Source organism: Haemaphysalis longicornis, unplaced genomic scaffold (genome assembly GCF_048455015.1).
Source record: "Haemaphysalis longicornis isolate Haplotype H1 unplaced genomic scaffold, Haemaphysalis longicornis Haplotype H1 scaffold_1, whole genome shotgun sequence".
NCBI classification, from domain to species: Eukaryota; Metazoa; Arthropoda; class Arachnida; order Ixodida; family Ixodidae; genus Haemaphysalis; species Haemaphysalis longicornis.
Window position 1 is genome coordinate 361679045 of NW_027526203.1, and position 26972 is coordinate 361706016.

Consider the following 26972-nt stretch of genomic DNA (forward strand, 5'->3'; position numbering starts at 1 on the left):
AGGCCTTTTTGGCGCCATTTTGGCCTTTTCGGCACCTAAAAAAAATTGTTGAAACACACCACGTGGTACTCTACAGTACGGGCGGTTCTGTGGTGTTATCGTCGGTGCAAGCTCAAGCTAGGTTTGCTGTTGGGTTTGCGTTGCAGTTGAAAGCAGAACACGCTTTGCACAGAAATGGAATCCCTAACTTTGGTGTCTAGCAACAAATGTTTCGGGGGCTTGCAGAAAGTGTACAGTCATTTTAGCGAAACACTGAAATGTTCGATGAAGTTCGCGATTTACTTACCGCCGAGGTCGGAGGTGTCTCCCGTGCCTATCCTCTACTGGCTATCTGGCAAGTATCACTTTGGCTGCTTGGTGTGAAGCGATCACACGATGACAGCTTGATGACGTGCCTCACCGTGCTACCTATTTGAATTGCAGGACTGACGTGTACTGAGCAAAATTTCATCCAGAAAGCTGGAGCCCAGCGGTATGCCAGTGAAATGTCAGTGGCCATAGTTTGTCCCGACACAAGCCCGCGTAAGTTTTCATTGCATGCTTTGCCACTTTGCTTGTGACGTAGCGATCTGCTATTTGCGCAGCATTAACTATCATTTACGCGTTTTTTTTTTTTTTTGAGTAGGAGTAAAATGTATATATGCGCATTACCTTTGGACCTGCACTCCAAGAGGGACAGATGTTGGGCAGAACTTCTCTCGCCTCCTTACACCGAGGACGTTCACGTGTGGAACGGAACCACCGAAATCAATGCACTGTGCCACTCTGCTTGGCGTGGAATGCCGGCGTGGCGCTCATCATAGCCGAATTATTGCCCTATGCGAAACTGCACATGGAAAAATGATCGTCGTTTTGCGGGAAGAAATCGAGATTACCAGAAGCAGGGTGCTTCCCCTTGGTGATTCTTGGCTTGGCGAAGTTATAGTTCCAGTTAAAACTCTTTAGCCGTTCTTGGCCTCTGAGCAGCAGTAGCGACAAGAATATGACTCTGGATGTCTCATCGAATGACTCAACTGGAATGTCAACCTTTACATTTATTTACAATGAAAAATTGTTGGCTGGTCACAGGGAGTGATCTGCGACTGTCGTGGACTCCCCCTGCCGTCCCTTCTTGGCAGCCTTTTCTGCCACGTTTCATCTCTTGTGAGCCACCCCTTGTGAAGGGGACAAGAAGTCTCCATCGGTATCACAGGGTGTACCACCTGTGTCTATCGCTGATGCCCAGCCACTGGATGTGTGTCTCTCATCATATGTTGTCGCTGCGCTAACTGTTGTTGTGGTCAATCAGAGCAATGGTGTTCATTCCGAGTGGAGCTTATATCTGGCCCAGTGGCAGAGATTATCCCCTTTGTCCAGTGCTACCTTTGGCTTGGGTTTAAGCGACAGGACATCCTTCATTATGTTGTCTGGTGTGTGTTTACCTCGAGCACGTGAAGCAGTTCACCGGGCGTAGTGTTAAACTAACTGACAGTTGTGTTAAAAGTGGTTATGCATATGCGAATTAGCAGACGTTCGCACAGCTGGATCTGTTGATTCCCATTGTCATTTTGTTGCCATCACTGTTGCTCGGCTTTCCATGGCATCCCACTGCAAGATCAACTGACGGCCCTGCTTTACCTATGCTTACATTGACCGCACTACACACCTACGCTGTGCATACAGCAGCAAGCAGAGACAGCTGAACGAGGCGGCCGCTGTCGTTGCTTTCTTTGCACAGCGTTCCGTTGAACAATCAACTGATGGTACAGCTTCATTGATGCCTACACCAACACCTCTGTAGGGACCGGGCGGCCATTGTATGGCACCACCATCAGCAGTTCGCCAGTGGCGAACTGCTCACCAGTGAAATGCGGTGGTCAGCGCCGCGTACTTTAGCATGGCTTTCAGTCATTCTGCTGCGGTGCGGCTTGCAAAACTTAGATAACCACAAGGACCTTTCTCATATTGGTAAATACTGAAAGTAGAGGTGACCTTTGCGAGACATGCAAAGTGTATTTATTTACGCTTATGCTCGGTAATTGCAAATAGCAGACGACACTCGATGCGCCAAGCTGGAAGCCGAGCTGGAAGTGCAGGTCTGTTCCTTCGTGCACATTTTTCGTGCAGTATTTTTGCCTGGGTGCAGTTTGTAGTATTGAGGAATATAGTGCAGCTGAATGGTCCTGCAAAGCCGGCGTGAACAGCCGATCCAAGTATGCTAGGGCACTGGCCTTTGTCAGTTGATGACGAAACGGCGTCGTGCACGAGCGAAAGACAAAGTTGGGATGTACCTTCTAAGATTTACCCCAAAACAAAAAGGCTGAGGGGTGTCGCTAAGCAACTTCATTGCTTCTGTAAAACCGTGTTTAATTTCACAGAAATGCGTTAGCAACAGCCATTGGGAATCGTTGCCAGAATAAATACGGCATGATAGTAGAACGGTATTGCTTGTTGTGGTAGAGCATTACTTTTGCCTGCAATAAGACTTGCAATGGTTGCTGGCTAGTTGGGGTTAATAGTTAAAAAAAAAAACAAGTACTGTGTGGCTGAAGGACAAGAGACAGGAGGGTGTCGAAAACCTGCCCTCAGTTTCACAACTGAATGCTGTGGTTGCATTTTACCACAGGCTGCCACCTACGCTTGAAAAATCAAGCACTCCTGCATCTAACAACGATGATCGTGTAACGCGAAGCTTTCTCATGAGAGTTTCCTTGTTTGCCGTCTGCATTTGCACTTTGACTCTCGGACTGTTTGGACTTTGACTAGCTGAGCTTTGAATTTGACCCGCACGCAGTTTGGTCTCTTAATTGCAGCGGCTTTGACTGACCCTGCCCCATGCTATTTCGCACAAAGAAAGCTTTGCGGTCAACCATTGTTGTCGTTATACAGAGGGCTGGATGATTTTGTGCATCCATGCACCCATATCCAAATCCAAACCCTCCAGCATGTTGGAAATGCATCTGTGCTGGAGGACTCGAGCTGACGCACCTGTATTTGAGGCAGCTAGTCGCAAGTTTTTAGTTTTTTTACAAGTCTTTACATGGTTGGCGTTGAGGTACTCAGCAAAGATTGCTTACCCTTTTAAAAAACACAGGCTGACGTTAACGCTCTGCCACATTTTTAACGCCTCGGACATCATTCAGTGCCAGCCTTTATTCTACACAGGTGGTAAAATGGGGAAGAAAGGAGGAGGGTTTGTAGCTTGGGCTGTTGGGTGGCAAAATTACTTTGGCTCTCGATAAAAGGACTTCTACAAACACGGGAGTTGCGCTTCAGATCTCGGGCTCCCATGCAATCGCTCTTGGATACAGAAGGCACAAAGGTCACGGTTACAGAAAGCAAGTGTAGACTGCCGTGACGTTTCCATGGCCACACGGTAATTGAACTTGTACGCAAGTGCTTTTCTCTTCAAAGCACATGCATTGAGGTATCCCACCGTGAAGGCTGGTGTGGAAACCGTAGTCATTGAAACCAGTGTAAATAATTTAAATTGGCAGAAATTAACACTAATATTAATAGTTCTATTCGTACGGAAGTTGGGTGACGCCAGTCGTACAGCGCTGCAAATAGCACTCATGTCAGTGAGGCCTGTACCCAACCTTGGAAGCATCCAACGAGTTTACATAGCCGTTAGTGCATTTAATAACTTAACACATCTGCCTAGACTTCGTTTCACCGCACATCCTGCTCACAACACCACCTAGACATTGAAAGCACCGAAGCAAACACGACAAAAACAACGGAAGGCTGCATAGTCCAATGCGTCGGCCCATTCCAGTAATGAGGGGAGCAGCGAGTGGTGGCGCCACACATCCAGCTGCCCGATCCCAGTACCAGGAACGTTTCTTCTGGCAAGAAAGAAGCACCTTTCTCTTGCTAAATCGACATTCTTTCACCGATCATGCCCAGTGTGCCTGGGTACTACCTAGCAATGGAGGTGTGCCCTCCTCCTCTTTCTTGCTGGCTCAACATTCTTTCACCCGGGAGGCTTCACAACAGTCTAGATGAGTTCTTTGCTCATGGCACGTCTAGCACTATTGTGCTAAAATGTTTCTGTGCAACATCAGGAAAGCATGAAGACATAGACAGTTAAAGTGGCCATGAAGACTCAATTAACTTTGTTTAACTTGAAAGGACTGGCTTTTGGTAACTCTCTCAACTGCATTCTAGCCCTGAAAGACGTTTTTTTAGTAACGTGTTCAATCAGCCTAGTTGGTATTGCATGGTTCACCCTTGTGCCTTGTCTTTTCGCAGTCCCTGTTTATTTTTTTCACTGAACTGTATGTTTTTCTAACCGAAAAAAGAATATCGAAAAACTTCCAAATTTCCCACTACACGTCAGCAGTAACGTAATGGGGGAGCAGTAAAAAACACTTATCAGTGTGTTAACCTTAGTGTAGCAATGCAGTGGTACGATCAAATGGAACTAAAGACACTTCAGTCACATAGTCACATTTCTTGGCAGTGGCTTTGATCGGTGGCCGTCCATTGCACAAACAAGTCCCTGGTCTGGGCGAGTGGCCATGAGGTCCTGGCAAGTCTCTACTGCTGCCTCTGCTTTTTTTTTATCAGCTAGATGATTTGTTGGAAATTTCTGTTAAAATTGGTATAAAGTAGTCAGTTTGTGATGAACCAAGCTATTTTATCTTCATGTCCCCTCTAATGCCATTGTTCAATTATCATTGTGGTTGCGGTCATTGTGGCCATTGAAACCAATGGCCGCAAAACTGGGTGGGGTTCAGGTAGTGTCACACATGAAGCACTGCTTGGGCCTATTTTTTGAGGTTGGTTCCACTAACTGGCCATCTTACTCGACCCAGGCAGAACCGGATCAAAAATGCTTGTCTGTAGGGTCGGCCCGGCTGAAATAGCACCTGTACACATACTCTGTTCGAATGAGCTAGTGTGGTGGACAATGAAAATATGACATTGTTCTTCTGGCTTTCACCCCAATAATTTGGAAGGGCGATCAGAATATTCATTTATATTGTCATTATGACCTCTATTTTTTTTACGACACGAGTAGGACTTAACAAAGATACTTGTTTATATGCACCTCTTCGCAGTTTTAAATGTGAAAACCAGAGTAAAGTTTCATGTAGCTTAATCCTTCGTGTGCTGTGTTAACTGGTGCCACAGTGATGAAATAAGGGCCCTTGAATTTTAAGGTGTTGCTTTAAAACGTTGTGTATTGGCTTAGAAATAAGATGAGAGTCAGAATGGGCCCGCCGCGGTGGCTAAGGCGTTGTGCTGCTGAGCACGAGGACGCGGGTTCGATTCCCAGCCGCGCTGAGCACGAGGTCGCGGGTTCGATTCCCGGCCGCGGCGGCCGCTTTTCTGATGGAGGCGAAAAGCAAAAACGCCCGTGTGTTCAAGATTTCGGCGCACGTTAAAGATCCCCAGGTGGTCAAAATTAATCCGGAGCCCTCCACTACGGCGCGCCTCATCGCCTGCGTTGCGTCGGCGCGTTAAACCCCACAATCAATCAATCGATTCCCAGCCGTGGCGGCCGCTTTTCTGATGGAGGCGAAAAGCAAAAACACCTGTGTGTTCGACATTTCGGCGCACGTAAAAGATCCCCAGGTGGTCAAAATTAATCTGGAGCCCTCCACTACGGTGCGCGCCAGCACCTGAGGCGCACCGTAGTGGAGGGCTCCACTACGGTGCGCCTCACTCCACAATCCCCCACAATCAATAAATCAAAATCAGAATGGAAGGTGTAAGTACGCTCGTTTGAAACATTACACAGGAAAATAGTCGAAATGTTCCAGTCAATTTATAGACTATGAATATGGTACAAATAAATAAATTACAAATGATCAACTGCATTTGATTGTCGCATATTCATTAGTTTTCATAAACAGTGTGGCTTGCCTCTGGAGAACCAGGCCCGACTTGTGCCTAGCCCTAGACTGCAAGGAATAGGTACCTGGCCCAGGCTTTTGCAGTGCTTTAGTCACATGGCCATTTTCGGCAGTTATCTACTTCAGTTGTCCTGGAACTCATTGGAGTTCTAACAATCAAGTTGTCAATAGCAGTACGGCGTGAAAAGATCTGATACCCAAGAGGCTGAGGTAGCCCTGCTTTCTGAAACCAATGGCCACGAGATGACCATGCGACAGGGGCACGTCTTCATTAGGTTCCGTGGTCCTCAAAAATTTCAGTGTGCAAAAATAGTAGTTGTGCCAGTCCTTGTTGAGCATGTCTACTAGAAAACGTAGTGTTCACCGCTTACCTTTTAATGCCTGCAGCACTGATAACGTTACATAAGGCACATCGTTGTTCTCACCTGAACCACTGAATTAAATAAGACAATGGAAAATCCTGCTTAGCCCCATGGAGACTGCAGTGTGTATAAATGAAAAATAAAATCAACATGCCTAGGTAGTATCATTCTGCATTCATATGTGTAAAATTTGTTTATGAAAGAAATGCTTTTCAATAATTGTGGCAAGATGCAGAGTGGAAGGCAACTTCCTCTGTTCAAGGTTGAGTCGTGAATGGGCCAGCCACTTCGGCAAATAAATTTTTGTTCATGGTAGTTGCACACAGATCACACATAGTTGTTCTTGATTTACTTGTAAAGCTGTGCACTACGAAATAAAAAAAAACAAGAAAGCTTTAGGGATGTGATTGGCAACTCAAATTTTCAAGCCAAGCTCCCATCCGAAAATCCGTAATTTTATTGCAGATTTGTGCTATAAACAAACCAGGTGATCCACAAGTGGCGCTGATGTCTCCTTGCCACAAATATGGTATCATCCGTACTCAAGGCGCGCTACCACTCTCTCATAAATGCACACACATTTGTTTAGCGTAAACAACAGCTGAGTTGTCAGATCTGCTGGTATTAGGTGCTTTTACTGTCTTGTGGAAACTGTAAAAAGACATTGAGACACGCGGGAAACAAGGCTTTCATTGATTGTAGTTGCAGATAAACGAAGTACTTCACATATGCCCCTCCAAAAGATCGTGTCAGTACATGTTCCGTAATTTGGGGTTGAGGCTTTATGACCTTGTGCCAATTGCCATTCACCTGTGTACACAGGAAGGGTAGAGTGAGCTTTACGAAGCATTGCATGAAACCACAATGCAAGCTGGTTCCATGATGTGATCCCGTGGGAACACTTCGTTACCCACGTGATCACATTAGCAAAGTGATCAACTCTTTCATCAAGGGAGATGGATATATCCAACTGAATCCAAGTTTTGGTAGTGTCTGAAGAATCTATTTAATAGGATAAAATTATCAGATTGGTAAACTTGTTGCAAGGCTGTGTCTGACTGTGCGTTGGTTATTCGAGAAAGATAAGCAGAGCTGGGTTCAAATATTGCTTGCAATATGGCTAACTTCAGGTGGATGCAACATAGAGGGAGAGGATGACAGCTATGACCTTGGGACCGGCGCTGGCTTTTATGTGGACGCTACTCAAGGGAAGTGGAAGGACAACTACAAGATGTATTCCTACGTAACTAAAGAGGTAGATCACCTTTTGTCCTCTTTTAGATGCGGCGCATCTCTTGCTCTGAGGCATGTCCGTCCTGCGTCGGCGGCGGCGGCGTCCGTCCGCAGCCCTCCTCCGTTCGCCTCTCCCACAGCTGTGTGCAACACTCTCACTCCCGCGCATTAGCATAACGACAGCTGGTGCGCTTGGTTGGCACGCGCTTCGCTGCGTTAACAGCTGCTCCGGTGCGCATGTGCGCGCATGCGCGACTTTCCTCCGCGGTCTCCTCTCCTTCAAGCGCTGTGAATATAAAGCGGGTATCGCGCTGGGTGGTGGCCGCTAAAACACGTGTACTTTCTCATTTCGTGTATGCATGTGCATGATAATGTAAAATTGCCTCCATCGTCCCGTGTATGAGAACATCCGTATGTGATGGAAGGCATCCTACGCATTCACAATACGTTTCACGCGATGTAGAGAATCAACCCAATGGAAACGCCAATTGAACCCCCAGATGCGCTGCATCACACCAGGGTTCCCTCGCGAGGAGATGGAGGCAATTTTTTTTAAGAGTGTGACTGTTAATGCTGCACCAGGTTCAACTATACTAGTTTCATGCATATTTTTCGTTGGGAGAATTCAAATTATTTCTTTACTTCTGAAAAATAAGAAGCTATTCTTGCTGCTGATGATAGTCTCTGGCCCATATATATGGATAGCCTGGTCAAATGCAGTGTTTGATGGCAATTCTTGCCTATGTAATGCCACTGCTAGAAGCATTGGAAATGATATATCCGCTACATATGCTGTGGTCATTGGAGTGGCCATACATCAGTACCTAGATTGTTGCTACCCTGTATAGACGTCATGCGATGCGCAACCTGCAGTTGTACTGACAGGTACAGCCATCAGTGCAGTGCCTGTAAAAATAAAAACTACCTTTCATGAAAGTGTCATCTACTGTAGGCTATTTCCAAGATTTATATACACACTATCAGGCAGTTTTAACCCTTTTTATTTATTGAACTGCAATCTGGTACAACAGTCGGTGACTTCTTGCAGTTCAGTGTGCCATAGAAAAGCAGAATTATATATATCTTTAATCTAATTGGAATGTATTATGAATCACACAGGCTGTCTTGAATGCACAGTCAGCAAGTAAGGCTAGGATAGGGGCTAGTTGATACTTCATCCTGGATAACCGTGCGGAGTTGTTACTGGCGAAGAATGAAAACAGGGATTGCTGAAGTAGGAGACATCTTGACGTACAAGTGCAAAGTAGCAACTCAATTTTTTAAATAGCGAGAATTTACACGTACATGAGGTGTTACACTGCAGAAAAGAAATAATGTAGCGAAAGGAAAAAAAGAAGGGCAAGGTTCTCCACAGAAACTTTTGAGGGGTGGGAGTTTTGAGGACGGGGGGGGGGGATTGACGTTAAATTCAAGATTTTCGAATTATCGTCACAAAAATTGAACAACTCTGGTACAATACTGAGTATCGTGGTACTGAAATGTGGTGAAATGGGGAAGCTCTTAAACAAAATAAGAAGGTGATCAGCTTATGTGTTGACTCCGAGATTTAAATGCAGCTGGCAATCTTTGAGACTTCAAAGCCACTTGGTCAGACTCCTTTTCATGTAACCAGGTAGCAGAAGGTGTGGCCAGCTGCCATTGCTCTTGCACAGTGGCAGTGTTTAGTTCTTCAGGCATGCATTTTAAATGGGTCAGTCGAAGTGGTGGATGGTCTACTGAAAGCAGTGGGCGGTGAATCAGAGTGATGGGTGGTGAGGTGGAGGAGTGGGTGGTATTTTCATCGCTGCCATGGGGAAAACCCTCAAGAAGGATTATAAAGCATCAAAAACTGTCAGTCACGTTTTGTGCACAGGTGTGCATCTGTAGGAGTCAATTTGCGAGTTCAAGAAAAGGCAATACTACAAGCAACACCAGTTTCACATTCCACAAACTGAGTTGCGTGACAAGCTGTGCAATCTGTGCTGTGCAAACGTTTGCCAAAAGGGAAAATGGAAAAACAAAGCTACACAGCCAAAATTGTACAGTTTATCATGCAACTCAGTTTGTGGAATGTAAAAGTTGAGTTGCACGTAATGTCCCCTCATCTTGTGGAAGGTGCTTTTATGGGCAGGTGGGGCAATGCCTCAGTGAAAGACTGAATGAGCATTTGTACAAGTGCCAACAGCTTCAAGCATCCAGGACTCTGGAAGCTAATTGCAAAAAGTGCAAGTGTGCACTGCAATCAGACAGAACTACCAAATGGCAAATGTGAAGACAAAAGATGATCTGGGCAATTTGGGGGGCCTAGTACATGAAGTCATGCACAGACCTTAAGGGCTCAGTAAAAGTCGATTCTCTCAGAGTGTCGGCCTTCAACAAAAACAGTCCGTGACCACATGTGCAATTCATCAAGATCACAACCACGAGTAGTGCATGTGCCCTGGCTCCTTTATCTCGCTTTAATGGCTCCAACCCACAAGCACACATACTCACAAGAATCGGTCAACTATTTTTTATGGTTTTCTGATCCATCTTTTTTGCCTTGTCTGACTTTACTTGTTTTTCATGGTGTGATGCTGCGTATGTGAATTCTCGCTGTTTAAGAAAAAAAGCTGAGTTGGTAGTTTGTACTCGTACCATCAGAATGTCTGATGTTTCAGTGTTCCGTGTTTGCATTCCTCTGTTAATAATAACTCAGCATGGGTGATTAAGCACATTGAGCAGCAACATGGTCGCCAAGAAATGGATGGACAAAGAGCAGAGAATTAGGCAGAGAAGTGAGATAAGTGAACGGGGTGGAAAAGAGAGGGCTTCACGTACAAGTGTTATTATATAGAAACCCTCATCCTGCAGTTGGCATCCAATGTATTGTGGAGTTATAGAAGGTGCCTGTATAGAAGGCTCAGTGCTAATGGTGGTCGCCCTTTCTTTTTGTGTGCAAACAAATTTAGCTGCCTGCCTTAATGAAGAAAAACTTCCCTGTTGACACTACTCGACAAGGCATATTCGGACACAGGTATGTTGACCAACGATGTTGAGTGTGCGCGCCCAATACGAGTGCATTGCTTGTTTGACTTTGACAAGCTGTGGAGCAGCCCTTGTAGCCCTTAACCATGTTTGTTTCGGCTGCCAATTGTGTGCGTAGAGCAGAGTCAGCCACGATGTCCCATATATGGATTAAAAATAAATTTCAACCCGCCGCGGTGGCTCAGTGGCTAAGGCGTTGCGCTGCTGAGCACGAGGTCGTGGGTTCGATTCCCGGCCGCGGCGGCCGCTTTTCTGATGGAGGCGAAAAGCAAAAACGCCCGTGTGTACGAGATTTCGGCGCACGTTAAAGATCCCCAGGTGGTCAAAATTAATCCGGAGACCTCCACTACGGCGCGCCTCATCGCCTGCGTTGCGTCGGCGCGTTAAAACCCTACAATCAAAAATAAATTTCAGCATGAAAGCCTGCTTGAAGCGCATAGCAAATGTTGTGCAGAATGTTACTTCCAGAAAATTGTGTTCACCTTGCTCTGCAAACCCTGTCAGTCTGCATCAATACTGATCACATGAAAATGGGGGACCTCAACTTGTGTGAATAGGCTGTCCGTCTTTGGGTGGCTGCTCTTTTTTTTTTTTTTTTTTTTTTGAAGACACCAAACTCTGTTCATGAAGGTTCTAATCGTGCAGTACCAGGTTTTATTTACTTTTGCTCGAATTTTTTTCCACCTTGTGTCAAATAGAAAATCCCAGGATGAAATATAATTTGAAGCATTCAAGCAGAAAAATTATGACAGAATTGTTTTTAAGCTACAAAGCTGTGTGAAGCTTACAACTGCCGGTGTTAAGGGGTTCTGGAGAATGTCAATTTTTAATCTCAAATTAAACTAAGGTTTACCATTCACAACACCAACCACGCATGGTGCAAGCCATTTTCAGTAATTCTCATCACAGGCATTGTTACACTTGGTGGAGAAAACACATGCACACCGCCAAGCTGACAACTGACAAGTCACCAAGCTGACAGGCATAAAAATTGCATGTTGGATTCAATTTTAACATGGTGAGCTCGGCATTGCCTTTTGGAAGGTTGAATTTTATGTATGCGCCGTGAAGTACTAGCCTTGCACGTTGTGGCTGTTGCTGGGCCAATGCTAGAGCTGAGGGAAGCTTGTTTGTGAACGCTTATGCTCAGTGAAGGGCTACTGTTGCGCTTGTGCAGCATGGGTGGCCACGGAGCGCTCGTGTGTGCCCTCAAGAATCCTGGCATGTACAAGAGCGTGTCTGCGTTTGCGCCCATCTGCAACCCCACTAACTGCCCCTGGGGCACCAAGGCCTTCTCCAACTATCTGGGCGAGGACAAGGAGGCCTGGGAGGAGTACGACGCCACCTGCCTTGTGCAGAAGTACAAGGGACCGCCCCTGTGGTTCCTCATTGACCAGGTGAGCCAAGGTTTGCCTCCAACTAAGAGCACATGGTGGCAACTGCACCGAACCAGTTTTGGTCACTGGGCCCTCTTTAGCGTGTGTAAACGCTTCTGTGATGAACTGGCTCGTTTTGCACGCTACTGTTAGGCCAGGAATGGAAACTGTCACCTTAAAGGCCAACTGCACTCAAATTTTCGACACTGTAAAAATAATGTCACCTAACAGTTCATATAAAAAGGGTGCGAAATGCAAAATACTGCGCTTCAAACATCAACGCGCGCAACGCAAACGGCTCGCGACAATCGCGTTTTCGGAACCGAAACTGAATAGAAAAGGCGGCCATAGCGGCAGCCGGACGTGACGTACGTGAGGGAACGGAAGCAACCGCGCCAGAGCCGGCGGCCGCTCAGAGCCGCCTTCAAATGCGCGTGGTAGCGCCGCGTTTCGCTTTTTTATTTCCACAGAAGAACTTCCACTAACGTTTGCCCATGATAATGGAGTTGGGCGCAATTCCGGCATCCCGTTGCTATCAATCGAGATGAAGTAGACCGCCCGACAGTAATTTTTTCCATCATAATAACTGCCGGAATAGCAATTTTTGGCATTGCAAGTAGAAAACGGACCCTGATTTACAAAGCTATTTGCTCGTATACGATATCGAAAAACAGCTTTTATTATAGCCGACCCCTTGGCTATCACGTCGCCCTCTCTGAAGGGAACAAATTGCACGCGGGCGGAGATAAATCACTATTTCTACTATACATTACATGCAAACAGCTTCGTGAATATTGGCCTAGTATTTTTTCCCCTGTGTGCACATCGAGAATCGAATTATAAAAGGGATCTGAAACTATAAGCCCGCCTCCAGAGCTAAATGACGCACTAAAACAGGAAAACACTTCCTATCTAACTTTAACCAGAGACAGGTACTGTTGAAAACAATTTACTTTCAAATAAACTAAATCTAACGCTCAAAGTAAATACTTCACTTGGGAATCGAACAAAAATATAATCTATTGATTAGGAGAGGAGCAGTTTAGTTTTCGCACTTCCAAAATACGACGGCCAATATTTGTGCGGGTGTATTAATTTGTTACTACGAGAAAGGCTGATTTTGGTTCACTTAGCTAGGGAGACAAAAGTCGCACAAATGTTTATAGCCGCGTGTACAAGAACTCTATTTGGGTCGTATTTTGGAAATGTCTAAAGGATAGAGGTGGCATTGGGCCAGCCCAAATGAGGCCAATATTGGACGCGGAAGTGCAAGTGGTCAATAATTTATAATATATCTTTTTTTTCTGTGGTAAATGCAATAGGAATGACAAATGTAAGGCAAGTGCTCATTTCGCGCTATTTTTTTTTTTCTTTGAGTAAAAATATTATTTTCAAGTAAAAAGAGTTTTGCTAACTCCAACACGTTCGCAAGCGCCTGAATAGGTTTAAGCTTGTAATCTTTTTTTTTTTTTTTTTTTTTTTTTTGCATTGAGAAAAATGGTGGATATTACTGCCTATGCGGTTAGTTTAAACACTTGATGGCGACGCCGGTACAGCGCGCTGGTGTAGCAAAGAAACCCCGGGCGAACGCATCCCTGCGCCCGGCGGAGCGCCTTGCAAGTCGCCGGAGAAGCACGAGCTTCACGGTACAAGTTTCCCAACCTCCGTCACAGGCCGCTCGAAACTCGTTACGGCGACTCTCCGCCAGGTGCAAACGTCATCTGCTCGGAGGTACTTTGAACGGCGGTACCTGGCGCTCTCTGTGATTACGAAGCTAAGGATTTCGCCACGGTGATTTTAAGAGCATAGACTACTTATTTGGACAAAAAAAATTTTGAGTGCAGTTGGCCTTTAAGGTCGGCTGGGGGGAAAAAAAAAACACATGCACAAAGGGTGAAAATGTGTATATTTATGACTTCTTTGACTTATCCTTTGCGTCTCTCTCCCTGCCCCCCTTCTTCTTTGGGTTTTTTTTTTTTTCTATTGCATCACGTATTTTTGTGCTTGATTTGACGGGGTAGGATGGCACAGACATGTTGTGAAACCTGTAACAGAAGGGCTCGAGATCATCATCTTTATTCTTCCCACGTTTGTCAAGATGTCTTTTGTTGATTGCTGCTCTTTTCTCTTCGTTTGTATCTCCTGCATCTCACGGCAGATAGCTTAATTCCTCTGGTCAAATGCAGCCGTGGACGTCTCTGCTTTCGCTTGAGCACCGTGTGTGTGCCATCTGCATATGCTATTAATACTAAGCTGCAAACACACTGTTAAGTTGTCTTGGTGTTGAACTGCTATTGTGCTTTGTGAAAGTCTAACAATGACTCTGAGCTGCAGTGTCGTGGCGCTGTGATCTCACAGTAGGTGCTGGGATTTTAAAACGTTAGTTTCTAGCATGTATGTCTGTGCGTGATGGCAGTATTTAGAAAAAATGAGCTATTCTATTCTGTGAAGATGGGTTACCAGCAAAACTTTTCAGCATACGACATTGAGGTGTCACAGAATTTAGGTTAAAGGAGTACTGACACTAAATTTTTTATGTTCCATGTTTGTTGCTTTTATCGATGTTTAATGGTCTAACAATGCTCAAACAGCACTTGAGTGCGGGGTAATTTATTACATAGAACAGCCTGAAGATTATGCGTTTCGGTTTCCATTTCTTTGAGTCCTGAAGTGTGTATGGCAGAGCCACGCCATGACATCACTGTTTTTCGTGGGAGTTGTAACACTGCGAAGGCCAGCAGAGGCGTTGGCCTCTGCTGGTTCCCACAGTGGCGGAACTGCTGCGCCAATTGCTCCAAGGTGCGCCGAGAGGGTCATCCTGCTTCATGCTGCTCCAAAAGTGTGCTAATTTGAATAATTGCTCTGTGTCTGCTCCAAAACAGTCGCAGGGTAATGGTGCTTTCTCCAGGGAGCGAAAACAAAATGTAATATTGCCGTTTTCTATGAGGTGATGCAGCTTCTGCTATTTTTCCCTAATGTTCACTGACTCGCAGATTGCCAAGAACTTCTAGTGCGGCAGAAAGAAAGTTTCTTGCATAGTGTCTGTTGGATTGGGCCCTTATTTCAACAGCATTGTAGTCCAGGAGTTGAATACACAGAGAGCCTTTTTCCCAATCCAAATTGACGAGACGCCATCTCCGGAACAGCGCTGCCTACAGCTTGATGTGCTCGTGAGATACTGTTCTGACCGACAAAAAGAGTTTTTGAATATTTGCCATCATTCCACCTGGTATCAGCAAGAGCAGATGTTCTCGTCAATGCTGTGAAGAAAGCAGTACAAGACCTTCCAAGAGACAACCTGTTGTGTTTTTACAGCGGCGGGCCTTATGTAATGAAGAGCCTAAAAAAACAGCTGAAAAAACATGTCAGCCCTGCCCTTCTTGATATTGGGGAGTGTTCGTTGCACAAAGTGCAAAATGCCTTTGGTCATGCACTAGCTGAATTGGGCAGTGATGTAGAAGCAGCACTTGTGGATACTTATTGCTTCTTCAGAAGCTCTGCATCACAAAGTGAGCGTCTGAAAGCCAGCCAGAATGCCCTCAGCCTACTTGAGAATGTTTCTCTTCGACACATGAGCTTGCGTTGGCTGACACTTGGCCTGGCTCTTGACCAACTCATTCAACAGCTGCCAGCAGTGAAAGAAGTGGTGCTGTCGGGTTGAAATGCTCGCGGTGGTGTGCTCTATAACCGCCTGAACCTACCTCTCGCAGATAAAGCTTTCCTGTCCAAGGCACTTTGATTGCACAACTGTACTGATTTGTTAATCGGGTTTTCGACCTTGTTCCAAAAAACAGAGCCACTGCTACACGTCCTCTTTTCTAAAATGGAAGTTTTGGTCAAGAAGGTCCTTGGATGTTTTTTGCGCCGAGAAGTCTACCAGGAAAAGTCTGGAGAACTTCTTGAAATTGATCTACCATCCAACTGGAAGGAGCACGTTGAAATCAGCACAGATACCGAAACTACCCTCGCTGACTGGGCATGGCATCAAAAGAAACAGTTCAAGTAGGAGCAAGGAACTTTACCTAAAGGCCGCTGGATACCTGCTCTCCAGGCTTCCACTTCAAAATTCTGTGCTGAGGGGCCTCAGCTCATCAGCAAGCCTTTTCAGTGTAGAAGCTTCTGCTGCATCCATGAGGAACTTGGCTAAGAGCTTCCCCAATAATTGCACCTCACCAGGTAGCCTCTTTAATAGATGAATTCAGCCTTAAGTCACGACAGAAAACATCGCCTATAGCCCTTTTGATCGGCTGGACGAGTTCTGGCAAAAGCTCTTTGAGCTAGAGCTAGCTGATGGGGCCCTAAGGTACCCATTACTGGGAGCACTTGTAAAAGCGCTGTTAAGCCTCTCGCATGGAAACGCAGATGTAGAGAGAGGCTTCAGTGAAACTAGGCGAAGGCTTCAGGATTGAACTAGTTTCTCCATTTCAAGTGTCAACGGCCTTTGGTCTATAATGTCGTTCTCAGAAAGATTTGGCCGCAATTTAGCAGCAGTGCCCCTGAGTGGAGAGCTCATCAGAGCTTGTGAAGGGCTCTTGGAAATGTCAGATGCAGCGACTTGAAGGCCAAGCATTGGAAGAACCACGCGAAAAGAAATCAAAGCCAGGTGATTCCAGTGCTACAAGCTAGGCTGGCAAACCGCAAGAAGTTGCGGGCTGAAATCAATTCAGCTAAGATGTTGAGCAATGCTGATATCCTCATATCAAGAGGCATGAGCAAAAAATGCTTTGCTGGTGTGCAAAGTGGCAAGAGTCTTCTGAAGGAGGGCCAGAGGAAGCTCTTGGAAACTGTCAAACTTGCACTATTTGCAGAAAAAGAAGTCCTAAACCTATAACACTGATAAGTAGGCTTAAATTTTGCTTGTACTGTGTTTGTTCTCTTGGACTGGTGTTCTCGTGCTTGAAATAATTTTTTGGAAAAACCAGCTAAAAGCTTCTTCTAGTGTTCTAATGGTCTTTGTGGTTCTCCTCCTTTCTGCAGTTTATTGCATGGCTCTGAGTAGTAGTGGTCCAAAGCAATCTGCTCCAAAAGCTGGAAAGTGTGCTCCGAATCCTCATTTTTGGTGCTCCAAGCACTGCCCCAAGTGGCCAATCATCTGTTCCACCTCTGTTCCCACTGAAGCTGTGCTGCCTGAAGGCATTAAGCCTACCTTCACTGTGGACATTTGATGATCGCTTCCAATAGAGGTGCTGATGGCGACTTTTATTGTGATTCTCGGCTTTATCATCAACTCCTTTCCTCCATGTGGATATTTTTTTTTTTTTTTTCACCAAAAATGCCGTTCTGGCGACTGCTAGTGACACCTGTAGCACTGGCTGTGTACATCAGTTCGTGAACACTGCTAGTGCCATGGCAGCAGCTCACCAAGCACCACACGAGTGTGCCGAATGTTGGAGCATCTCGGCTATGTGGCCCAGTTTCCTACTACCGGGTGACGTCACAATGATGTCGATTTGCTGTGCACTGCTCCTCGACCTGTTTTGTCAGTGCAATAAATGAGGTCAAATTAAATTGTGTTCCACATGTTGCGCACCATTCATACTTCAGCTAGATCATTCTGTTGAGTTAAGGAAGCAAACTGTATAATAATAATAACCACTAAAATTGGTGTCAGTACCCCTTTCAAGGTATGAGCAAATTTTATTTATTTTGAGCATTGACGGTGGTCACCCCTAAGGAAGACGTGTACAGTTACAGCCGCTTTCTGCTGAGTATTGGCAATAAAATTAGCTTTGTCAGTAAGTTGTTTTTGCACATGTTGAACAAAAGTACACGGAACCCTAGCCTACATCTGCCCTGCACTCAGACCACTGCATCTTGTGAGTTAAGTAGCATGAATGAAAGAAACGCTATCTTGACACGTTCAGGGCATGTGCCGCGCTCAATCCCCAGTCCCTAGCTCCTGTCGAGAGGAAAACAAAAACGCCTCGCACTCCAAAAAGACTCATGGAGCCTTGGTAGTTTTCGCTGATAGACAACAAAAATACATGAAACCTTAGCCCTGTAAGCTAGGGTCCCGTGTACCAGTTCACAGTAGTTAACTGAAAGTACTGCCATCATACAGAACTAATACTGCACTTTTCACCCACTTCTGCATCTCTTTTCTGGAGAACACAGAGAAAGCATGAACTCATTCTGTACCCTGCAGTGTTGGCAAATTGAAGGTAAAAGTGCAGGTGTCACGCGCAGCACGCGCTGCATTCACAGAGGGCCGGCTCTGTGAATGCAGCCAAATCAAAGAGACCTTATGATTGCAGTAGCGCAGGAATTGGAAACACTTGCACATGCTGTATTTGCTGCCTTTTTCTGAATGAGTGTTGAACAGGAACAAAGTCCTTGGGAGTTACACACTTCTGCAGTATCTGCGTGTGCTTTTCCCGTTATTGATTCTTCAGGGCAAGGACGATAACTTTCTAAAGGAGCAGCAACTCCTTCCAGAGCGTCTGGTGGACGCCGGACAGAAAAATGGTGTGGGTGTCACGCTGCGGATCCAAGAGGTAAGACCAGCAGTGGCCCTGCATCCGTCCAGTTTATGTGCAACGAGGGAGAGAATAGCAGCGACACGATTGCTGGCCACTGGTTGAGCATTTTGCTAAAAAGGAGCGTTAAGTTGGGCCTGCAGATAATTTTGATGTGAAGGTTCTGGGGCACAAATATGCAATACGCATTAGTTTCTGCTGCCAAAAGAGCATAAACAAGACCCGAAAAAAAAAATGATTTTTCGATGCAATACTTGCTTGCAGAAACAGCTACTTTATACATGATAGTCTTTATTCAGTTAGGCAAGGCATAAATTGGAATAGTCCTTTGCACAAGTGATCGGCTCTGCTAGCTTGGCGTTAGCCCTGTACTTCTGGTTGCTGTTGGATTGGCCTCCTGGCAATGGGTTAGCATACCGAAGTCCTTGTCTGCTCAGCCAATTGGGAACTAATGAGTAGCAACTTGAAGTCTGTCCCTTAACTTGCAAATTTCTCAAGAGGAGAGGCCATCGGTAGTGCTCACAGTAGGGAACGTTGGCTTGTCATTGAGCACAAGCTTTTTGTTGAAGCTTTCTGTAGCCACATAAACTGACTACTAAATGTGGCTATTGTGAGGACACTGGCCGCTAGCAAACGAACAAGCCAATGGTTTAGTAAAAGGTCTTGCTTTCTGTGCTATTTTTATGGGTAAAAATAATTGTTTTTCAAGTAATGAGAGCAGGGTTCGCACGGGTCCTTGAAAACCCTTGAATGTAGAAATGTCATTTTCAAGGCATTTTCTGAAAGTCCTGGAATCATTTAGCGGTCCTTGCAAATCCTTGGTTTTCACAAAGATAATCAGTAGCTCTGTCGTATCACAAAAATTTAAACTGTTTGTCATGGATTTTAAGTTTTAACTCATGTAAAAAAAGATTGTAAAAATCAAGTTTCAATGTATTGCGCAAAATTACAACACATTTAGTGGATTTCGTTAAGCATGAGGCAACGTTGAGAGCAGGAAGTTTTCCATTCAATCCATGTCGTGATACAATCCGGTGTAATCCGACTTCTGTTCGCCATCTTGCATCTTTCTTCCCTCATAGCCTGTGGATGCTCTCTCGTTTGCTGCACTTTATATGCTCCTTTCGCGTTTGCTTTTATGCGGCAAATGGTGGACATGGGTCTGGTTGACGTTAGTCATGCCTGGGAAGTGCACTTTTCAGCAGTCGTGGCTGAGCAAGGACCCGTACAAAGACAGGGTTTTGCCCGACTCAACGAGTGCGAATCACGCGAAATGCAAACGATGCCGAAAAAAAATGAAGGAATCTCACACTAATGTGTAAGACTTGAAGGTAGCGAAGCTGTACGCAACAGTAGTGTTTTTCCTCTTTTTCGCCTCATGGCGTTGTTTAAGCCTCGCCGCTGTATGAGGGACCGCAGCTGGATGTTAGTCTTCCTCTATCGCACACGGTTCAGCACCGCACGTGGCCTCGTGGCCTTCGTCCATGGCGCGCGCCTATCGCTGCGGCGGCGGCTTCCTCGACTTCCTGCGCCACCTCCTGCGCACGTCTCCTTTCCCTCCTCTCCTATCTCTCCCCGTTATCAGGCTGCTGCTCTGTGCCGGGCACTTGCGGAGGGGGGTGTGGTTTGACCTTTAGCGCTCAAGGGCAAAACTGGTCACCTCGCAAAGACTGCCCGAGGTAGCGTAGTGTAGCTTGCACTACAAAATGACATTTCGTCGATGGGCGAGTACACGCTAAAAGGCCATGGCAACGAGACAGCAGGTAGTAGCTCCTTAAAGGGCCATGCAGACAAAATGCAAGTTTGGTTCATTTGAAAGATTGCCTCATCAGAATAACACCGACACCACTTTTACTGCAAACTTCACTAAAATAAGCTATATAATTAGGAAAAAAGAATAGCCATGCGACCCACTAGCTCATTTCCTGCACTAGAACCTATGACGTATTATGGGCAGCTGTGCGATTGCCTGAAGCCCGTTCTACATGGTGTGAATTTTCCTGCAAATTCGCAGATGCGGTGCCATTCGTGCGGCAAAACGACCTTTTTCCAATGCTGCGGCAAAGTGCCAAATGTTTGGAACGGTCGAGCATCCCCCACTCGTGCGGCTCGTGCGACATAGAGGGGCCGGACCTTTGGCCAATAGGAACACAGCTAGGTGAACGTCACGGCATCACCATCTGCACACTTAGCAACCAGGTGGTGTTGCTTGTATATGTGCGGCGTAAGTGCGGGTGCACCGAAACAAACATGCGCGTGTTCACAACATGATGTCGCGCACTGTTTTCACCGAATGCTTAATCGGTATCCGCGCAAGCGGTGGACATCACAGCAGGGAACAAGTACAGAAGAACCCAAGAAGAACCGACTGAGGTAAACCGAGGTGTGCTAGGTGCGCACAACAAGCAAACCCAGGGTTGCTTGCTGTGTTTGTCTTCTCTGCTATGTGTGCGTATATTGATAAATAATTGGAGATTGTTGTATGAAACCGCAGATAAGCTCATATTTATTGCAAAACAGTCTGGAACAACTTGCCCAGAAAGTAAAATAAAACCCTTTTTTATTTTTAAATCACAACAAGCCTAGCTCGCGGCAGACTTCATTCGGTCTGCAAACAATGTGCCTCTGAAATGCAAATATCTTGACGTTCGCAAGCCATGTAGACGACATTGACAGGCATTGCAAACTTCGCAAGTGCGAATGTTCATTCCACCGAATTCCCAGACAAAACGTGCACCATGTAGAACGGGCTTGAGGCTGGCAAAAGCAAACACAAGTTACCAGGGCTAATGAGCCTGCAGAACGAGCTATTTGTGCTTAAATTTAATGCATATTCCATATATAGCAGTAAGAATGGTGGAGTAAACAATGGAAGTTACAAACACACACATAAACATAGAAGCACCAGTACATAATGCGCACACTATGCCTGCACAGACGTCCAGTGCGTTGAGCATTCACTGGCCAACTGGCATAAGTGACATTGTCTTTTGTGACTCTGTTTGTTGAGCATAACCAATGTTTCACAGAATGATTACTATCAATTGTAACAAAAATTAGCCAGGTACAAACCCGGTCACAAAAAAAAAAAAAGAGGACTTATGGTAAACAAGGAGTTCCGCTGTTCGCTGCAGCCCTAGTGAACATACCAACTTAATTGCCTGCCCTGGATACATTATCAGAGACGTCATGAAACAGGATTCAGTGGGGGGAATCAATGTTTTGTTTTAAATTGTTTAATTTCTCAGCTTTGAAGCATAGCTTCGAATAAAGTATCATTTGCTGGCGGACAACTGCTGGGGGCACCATGAAACACCAAATCTTTGGAATAAAATAAACTTGTATTGTGTCTTCATGGCCCCTTTGAAGGGGTTGTGAAGAGAAAATACATTTGCCTTTGCTTAAGTTTATCTGATTGAACAACCTTCTAAGAGCGTAAATGCAAAAAATTTTCACAATTATTGCTTCTGGAATTTAGGAGATGCCTTTGAAATGCTCATTTTCGGGCGCATCGCAAGTGATCATGCAATATCGTCAGTTGGCAGCACAACTAGCTGTGATATCATTTTAAGAACATTTCAGTGTTAAATGCTCTTTGTGTATATTATTTTGTAAAACTGTAAACCCGATATTTTAAAAACAATGCATCCTTTATTAGTTGCCACAGACAGTTTTTTATCCATGTTACCGGCGGCGCGACTGCTTCAGTTGTCTGGCAACCATTGTTGCAGGGTGTCAGACTTACTGGCTGTTTGTACTGTTTCCCTGCTGAAATGCGCGTTCTTATTCTGAATTCTTTTCGCAATCTTACCTTTTTCATATCAAACAGCACAAAGCCGCTCAAGCAAAAAAAAAAATTGTGCGTTATTTAAACCAGCAGCCGCCGGGCTGACCTGTATTAATTAAAATCAAACACTTTGCCCACTTGGCCAAAGACCTAGAGAGTGCGCGAGTGAGAACTGTAGTATAAAACTTGCTCCGCATTTGTAGCCCAGCACTCCGGCTCTCTCTAGGAAGATTAGATTTTATAAAAATTAGAATTGATAAAAGTGATAATCTACCCAGAGCTTTAACCGCCAGCTTACTGTTGAGCGCTTCTGCAGTAAGCTAGAGGGGAGGGAGCATGTCCAATTGGTGGAACAACGTTAACAGCATTTTTTATTGCAGGAAAGCAGTCGAACTACGTGGTGGTGGGACTCTCGGCGCCGCGCTGTATCACTACTTCTCGGTCATTATTTTTCCGCTTGAAGAGTAAAAGACGGGTTGGTTTTATTTTCAGACTACTCAAAGTTACTTCGACAAATGCGTTCATGTAGTAAATTCCCGTTTTAAGCTTTCGGTCAGGTTACTAAGTTCCCGTTCGCGTAACTCTCATTAGAAGCTATGTCAGACAGATGTCGGCAAGCTTGAGCAGTACCTGCGAGCAAAAAAACAGTTTAGACTAGTGCGAAGCAGTGTAAACGGTTTACAAATACCCATGGGTACTTCTGCCTGCGCCATTCACACAGGTTGTTGACTGACAGTTCGGCCACGTTGATCGGCCGTATCAAAGATCCCTCCCCCACTCCCCCCCGTTCAGCTGCGGGCGAATTTCAACATGGTGCTTATGTTATGTTGTAACTCTATCTGACCCTTTGTGAGCTCGCTGTGAGTACACCGACATGTTGTGCAGACAAGGGTGAGCGATGATAGGCTTCTTAACATGGGGTCACTACATGACTTGAGGAAGAAAGCCTCTGCGAAACCTTAACTGCATTTTTTTACCTATTTACCGATATCATGTAATGAAACGGCAATGCATAGCTTGTTTATCAAGGTTCCAAAGTTGTATAAACCCACACAACACTTTTTTTTTTTTTTTCTTCAAAATCTCTATGTTACCAGAGCAATTTATTTTAAAACACGGGATGCCTACTACTGCAAGAATCAAAACATTGAACCAAATTAAAATGGGTTTTGCCTGCTCAACCATGTCGTTGTGGATGGTTACATATTAATTTCAACTACCTTAAAGGGGCACTGACACAAAAATTTTGCATCTTGTTTTTTTTGTTGCGATAAGTAGCTTGTGACCTACTTATAACCTGTAGAAACCTGATTTGCTTCAGCGTGCGACGGTTGTTTAATTAGAGGCATTTTCAATGCGGCCAGTCGCAGTTTCGGTTTCAGCGAGTGCTGCGAAACGATGGATTTTGTGGATTTTGTGTGAACAAAGCTGACCACGTGACCGTTGGAGGGATATCAGTCACAAAGCAGAGCCGCCGTAGCACTGTCGAATCCGCATCGACGGCAGTTTCTGCGAATGCCCCCACCTACTGATCTCGTGAGGCGCTTAATTAAAAAGCGACCGTGGATGTGACGCAGGCGCTGCGAGTGCAAATGCTACCGCGGCTAAAGAACGACGCGCGACGCTCGAGACTGTGGGTGGCAAGACGCGCGCTGGGAGCAGCCGGCCGGTCTGCCTAGAGGTCCGCCTACAGATGTGTTCGGCTTAGCACTGCGGTGGATATTCGAGTGCCGCTCTCGTAAGCGGTGCAAATGACAACTTTTAATGCAACCCGCCATCGCATCATTAACTCCTTTCTCATGTAAGCCACCATGGTCGGTACTTGGGGACAATTTCGTGCAGCGGTAACAAGCTATCACTCGAGCTACCTGCACCGGCCTGGGCCACTTCGCGGCCGTGGCCGCCGCCTGCACAGCGACCGTGCGGCTAGCTCAGTGGTCTTTTGGTGCCTCCGGCGCGTTTCCGCATCCAATGGTAATAAACAGTAATAGAAACAGAGTGCCTGGAATCGCTGTAGAACTTTGGTCGCGGCCAGCTGCCCGACGAGCTGACGAAATCACGGCGCCTCCGCCGCCAGTGATCGGGTCGTTCGTTCTCGAGAGCAGAAGCTCCGCCCTCCGGCTGGAGCGGCGAGCCGGTGAAAAACGTCGGCAGTGCGGAAGCGGCAAGCACAAACTCATGACGTGTTTGAATGTTGTTTATTTACACAATATCCTCGGGATGTCGATTGCGCGTGGTCCTCTGCTGGCTGCTCGGTTGCGTTTCGCACACTTTAAAATTGATTTTAAATATGTTCTAGGCTGTATTCGCCGCTGATATTTTGCAGATGATGTATATGTGTTCCCATCAATCTATCTCCAAAGTTATCTCGCCTTCAAAATTTTGTGTCAGTGTCCCTTTAAGTTTCTTCATGTGTGCCACAATCTCACGGAGCCACCTTGAACCAACGTTTAAGAGCAGTTCAGGTCAATGTTGGCGCCTTGCAGCTGCTTCACGTTTTCTTAGCTTCAGTGTCAGCTCTCGGTTCTAAAGATGGTTGCAGCATTTCGTTTGTGCTTCTTGGCGTCCTTCAGTGAAAATCTTATGCTCATGTGACAGGAAATTTAGGACTTGATTGTAGGTGTATTAAGATGTTCACGTTTTGAAATTAAACCTCTCAGCTAGCTTTCACAGTTGAATTGTTTGTTGGCAAAGGCGAAACATTTATTTACATTCAGAGTACATGTTGCTGGAACTCTGATGTCAGGGGCTTCCTCCGTGTGCGTGTGTTAGATTGTAGTCACCATGAAAAAACATTTATTTCAACGTTCCAGCCAAAACATCATAATATATGTTTTTTATGGTGACTCGAATCTAATATATCATCCAGCTGCCTAGCACTCTACTGTTATATAATACATACATACATATATAAACATTGTTATATGGTGGCGGGGGGTACGGACAGGACGTGGTGGATGGGGGGCTCTGCTGGGGTACGGACTAAGCTGAGGCCTTTGATATGCTAATATCCCTCCTTACGTCCTCACCAATTTTGGCCAACTTCAACGAGGCTGCTCCTACCGAGATGCGAACCGATGCCAGCAGTCATGCCATCGGTGCCGTCCTGGCTCAACGCCAAGATGGTGAAGACTGTGTCATTGCCTAGCTAACGGCAACTAACTACTCTATAACTGAGTGGGAATGCCTTGCATGTTTAGGCCATCAGAAAGTTTCGCCCCAACCTGTATGGGCATCCCTTCCCTGCTGTCGCAGATCATCATGCGTTATGTTGGCTCTCCCTGTTGAAAGATCCCACAGGACACTTGGGTCGTTGCCTTGAAGACAATTTCTTCTCCGTTGTCTATAAGTCTGGTCGCCGTCGTCATGATGTCGACTGTCTCTCTCTCGTTATCTGGTTGGCCCTCCCGAAACTCAAATTCCAGCTTGGTCTCCATTTCGGGCTTGCTCCACATCAGTGATGAGCAGCACTGTGATCCCTCTTTGAAATCCATCATTGACAGTCTAAACACCGGCTCTCCTGCACCCTCCACGCATCTGTTTCAATTAAAGAGCGACGTCCTTTACCTCCAGAATCTCCGTCCAGATGGCCTGGACCTGCTACTTATTGTCTGTGACGCGTATAGGCGTTTCGTAGTCAGCACAGCCGAATGACGCATGGTGCGGTCTAGGGGTATGTTTGAAGCTATATCCACTCGCTTTTGGCCCTCAGTATCGCTTAGAACCATTTGGTCTCATGGTTCCACTCCTGCATAGCGAACATCCAAACCCAGGATCAAATCCTGTTACTTTTTTTTTTTTAAAGTTCACGTGGTTTTGTGTGCTTTAGGTAGGTTTCTGCTGTAATATAAACCCATAGCAAGCTCAGATGATGGCTGGCTCTGCTGACTAGAAAACGCATATACGCATCCCTGACCACCTACGTTTAGACATCCTGAAACAACTTCATGACCTTCCCACTGCTGGCCACCCTGGTGATTCCCGCACCTACGACCATGTGTGTCATTGGTTTTTCTGGCCCAGACTTTACCGTTCTGTCCGACGCTATGGGGTGACGTGCAGCCTTTGCAAACGCCATAAGAAGCCTACTGAGTCACCACCAGTTCTCCTGCAACCATTGGACATCCCCCCTGAACTTTGTTGTGGTTGTATCGGTGTCAGTCTGCTTGGTCCCTTCCCAGAACCTCCCTCTGGCAAGAAGTGAATAGCAGTCGCCACTGATTACACGACGTGGTAAGACATTACCTGTGCTCTTCCCACCAGCTGCACATCCGACGTTGCCAATCATGCTCCATCATGGTGCACCTTGCCAGCATGGCGAGTTGTTGAGGATGTTCTTCATTCATACTCAACACAAGGTCATAAATGCCTTACCACCTACGGACAAATGGTTTCACAGAGAGACTCAACAGACTGCTTACAGACATGTTGTCTATCTACGTCTCCGACGAACATCGCGCCTGGGACGGTGTTACCTTACCTTACGTTCGCTTACAATTCGTCCTATCACGATACTGCAGGCTCGTCCCCATTATACTTGCTCAATGGCTGTGAGCCAGCTAGCATGATAGAAGCATTCCCACCTAGCATGATAGAGAAGGTGGCCCCATAATTCCAGGCAAAAAAAATGAGTGCAGACATCTTTTTCTGTGTTGTGCAGGGCTATGACCACAGCTACTTCTTCATTGCCTCATTCATTGAAGACCACATCAAGCACCATGTTGCGGCCCTGTGACGACATTTTGCAACTGCCCTTTTTTTGTGTACTGCGAACATTTATAAACTTTTTCTCTACTTATGTTGTCTTTCCTTCCTAGAGTTTATTCCCAATGGCCCGGCCATCCAGAAGTTGGGAAGCCTTGTAATAA

The 26972-nt window shown here is 45.8% G+C and overlaps 1 protein-coding gene across 3 annotated transcripts; it reads left to right on the forward strand.

The window, feature by feature from the left end:
• The first annotated feature begins 37 nt into the window (after window positions 1-37).
• Window positions 38-26936, forward strand: LOC144154993 (S-formylglutathione hydrolase). Of its 3 annotated transcripts, XM_077686162.1 has the most exons (8): window positions 41-334; window positions 424-522; window positions 7336-7460; window positions 10390-10454; window positions 11643-11862; window positions 18234-18335; window positions 22485-22579; window positions 26765-26902. In XM_077686162.1, the coding sequence occupies exons 1-7, from the start codon at window positions 175-177 to the stop codon at window positions 22563-22565; spliced, it is 852 nt and encodes a 283-aa protein (XP_077542288.1). In that variant the 5' UTR covers window positions 41-174; the 3' UTR covers window positions 22566-22579; window positions 26765-26902. The 3 variants fall into 3 exon arrangements, with proteins under 3 accessions (XP_077542287.1, XP_077542288.1, XP_077542289.1); XM_077686161.1 differs by lacking the exon at window positions 22485-22579 and having other exon boundaries at window positions 38-334; window positions 26742-26936; XM_077686163.1 differs by lacking the exon at window positions 22485-22579 and having other exon boundaries at window positions 44-334.
• Window positions 26937-26972: the final 36 nt, after the last annotated feature.

Coding starts and splice junctions, on each gene's coding strand:
- LOC144154993 (XM_077686161.1), top strand. CDS start 175: ATGGAATCCCTAACTTTGGTGTCTAGCAACAAATGTTTCGGGGGCTTG. Junction 335..423: donor TATCCTCTACTGGCTATCTG/GCAAGTATCACT, acceptor TTTGAATTGCAG/GACTGACGTGTACTGAGCAA. Junction 10,455..11,642: donor CAAGGCATATTCGGACACAG/GTATGTTGACCA, acceptor GCGCTTGTGCAG/CATGGGTGGCCACGGAGCGC.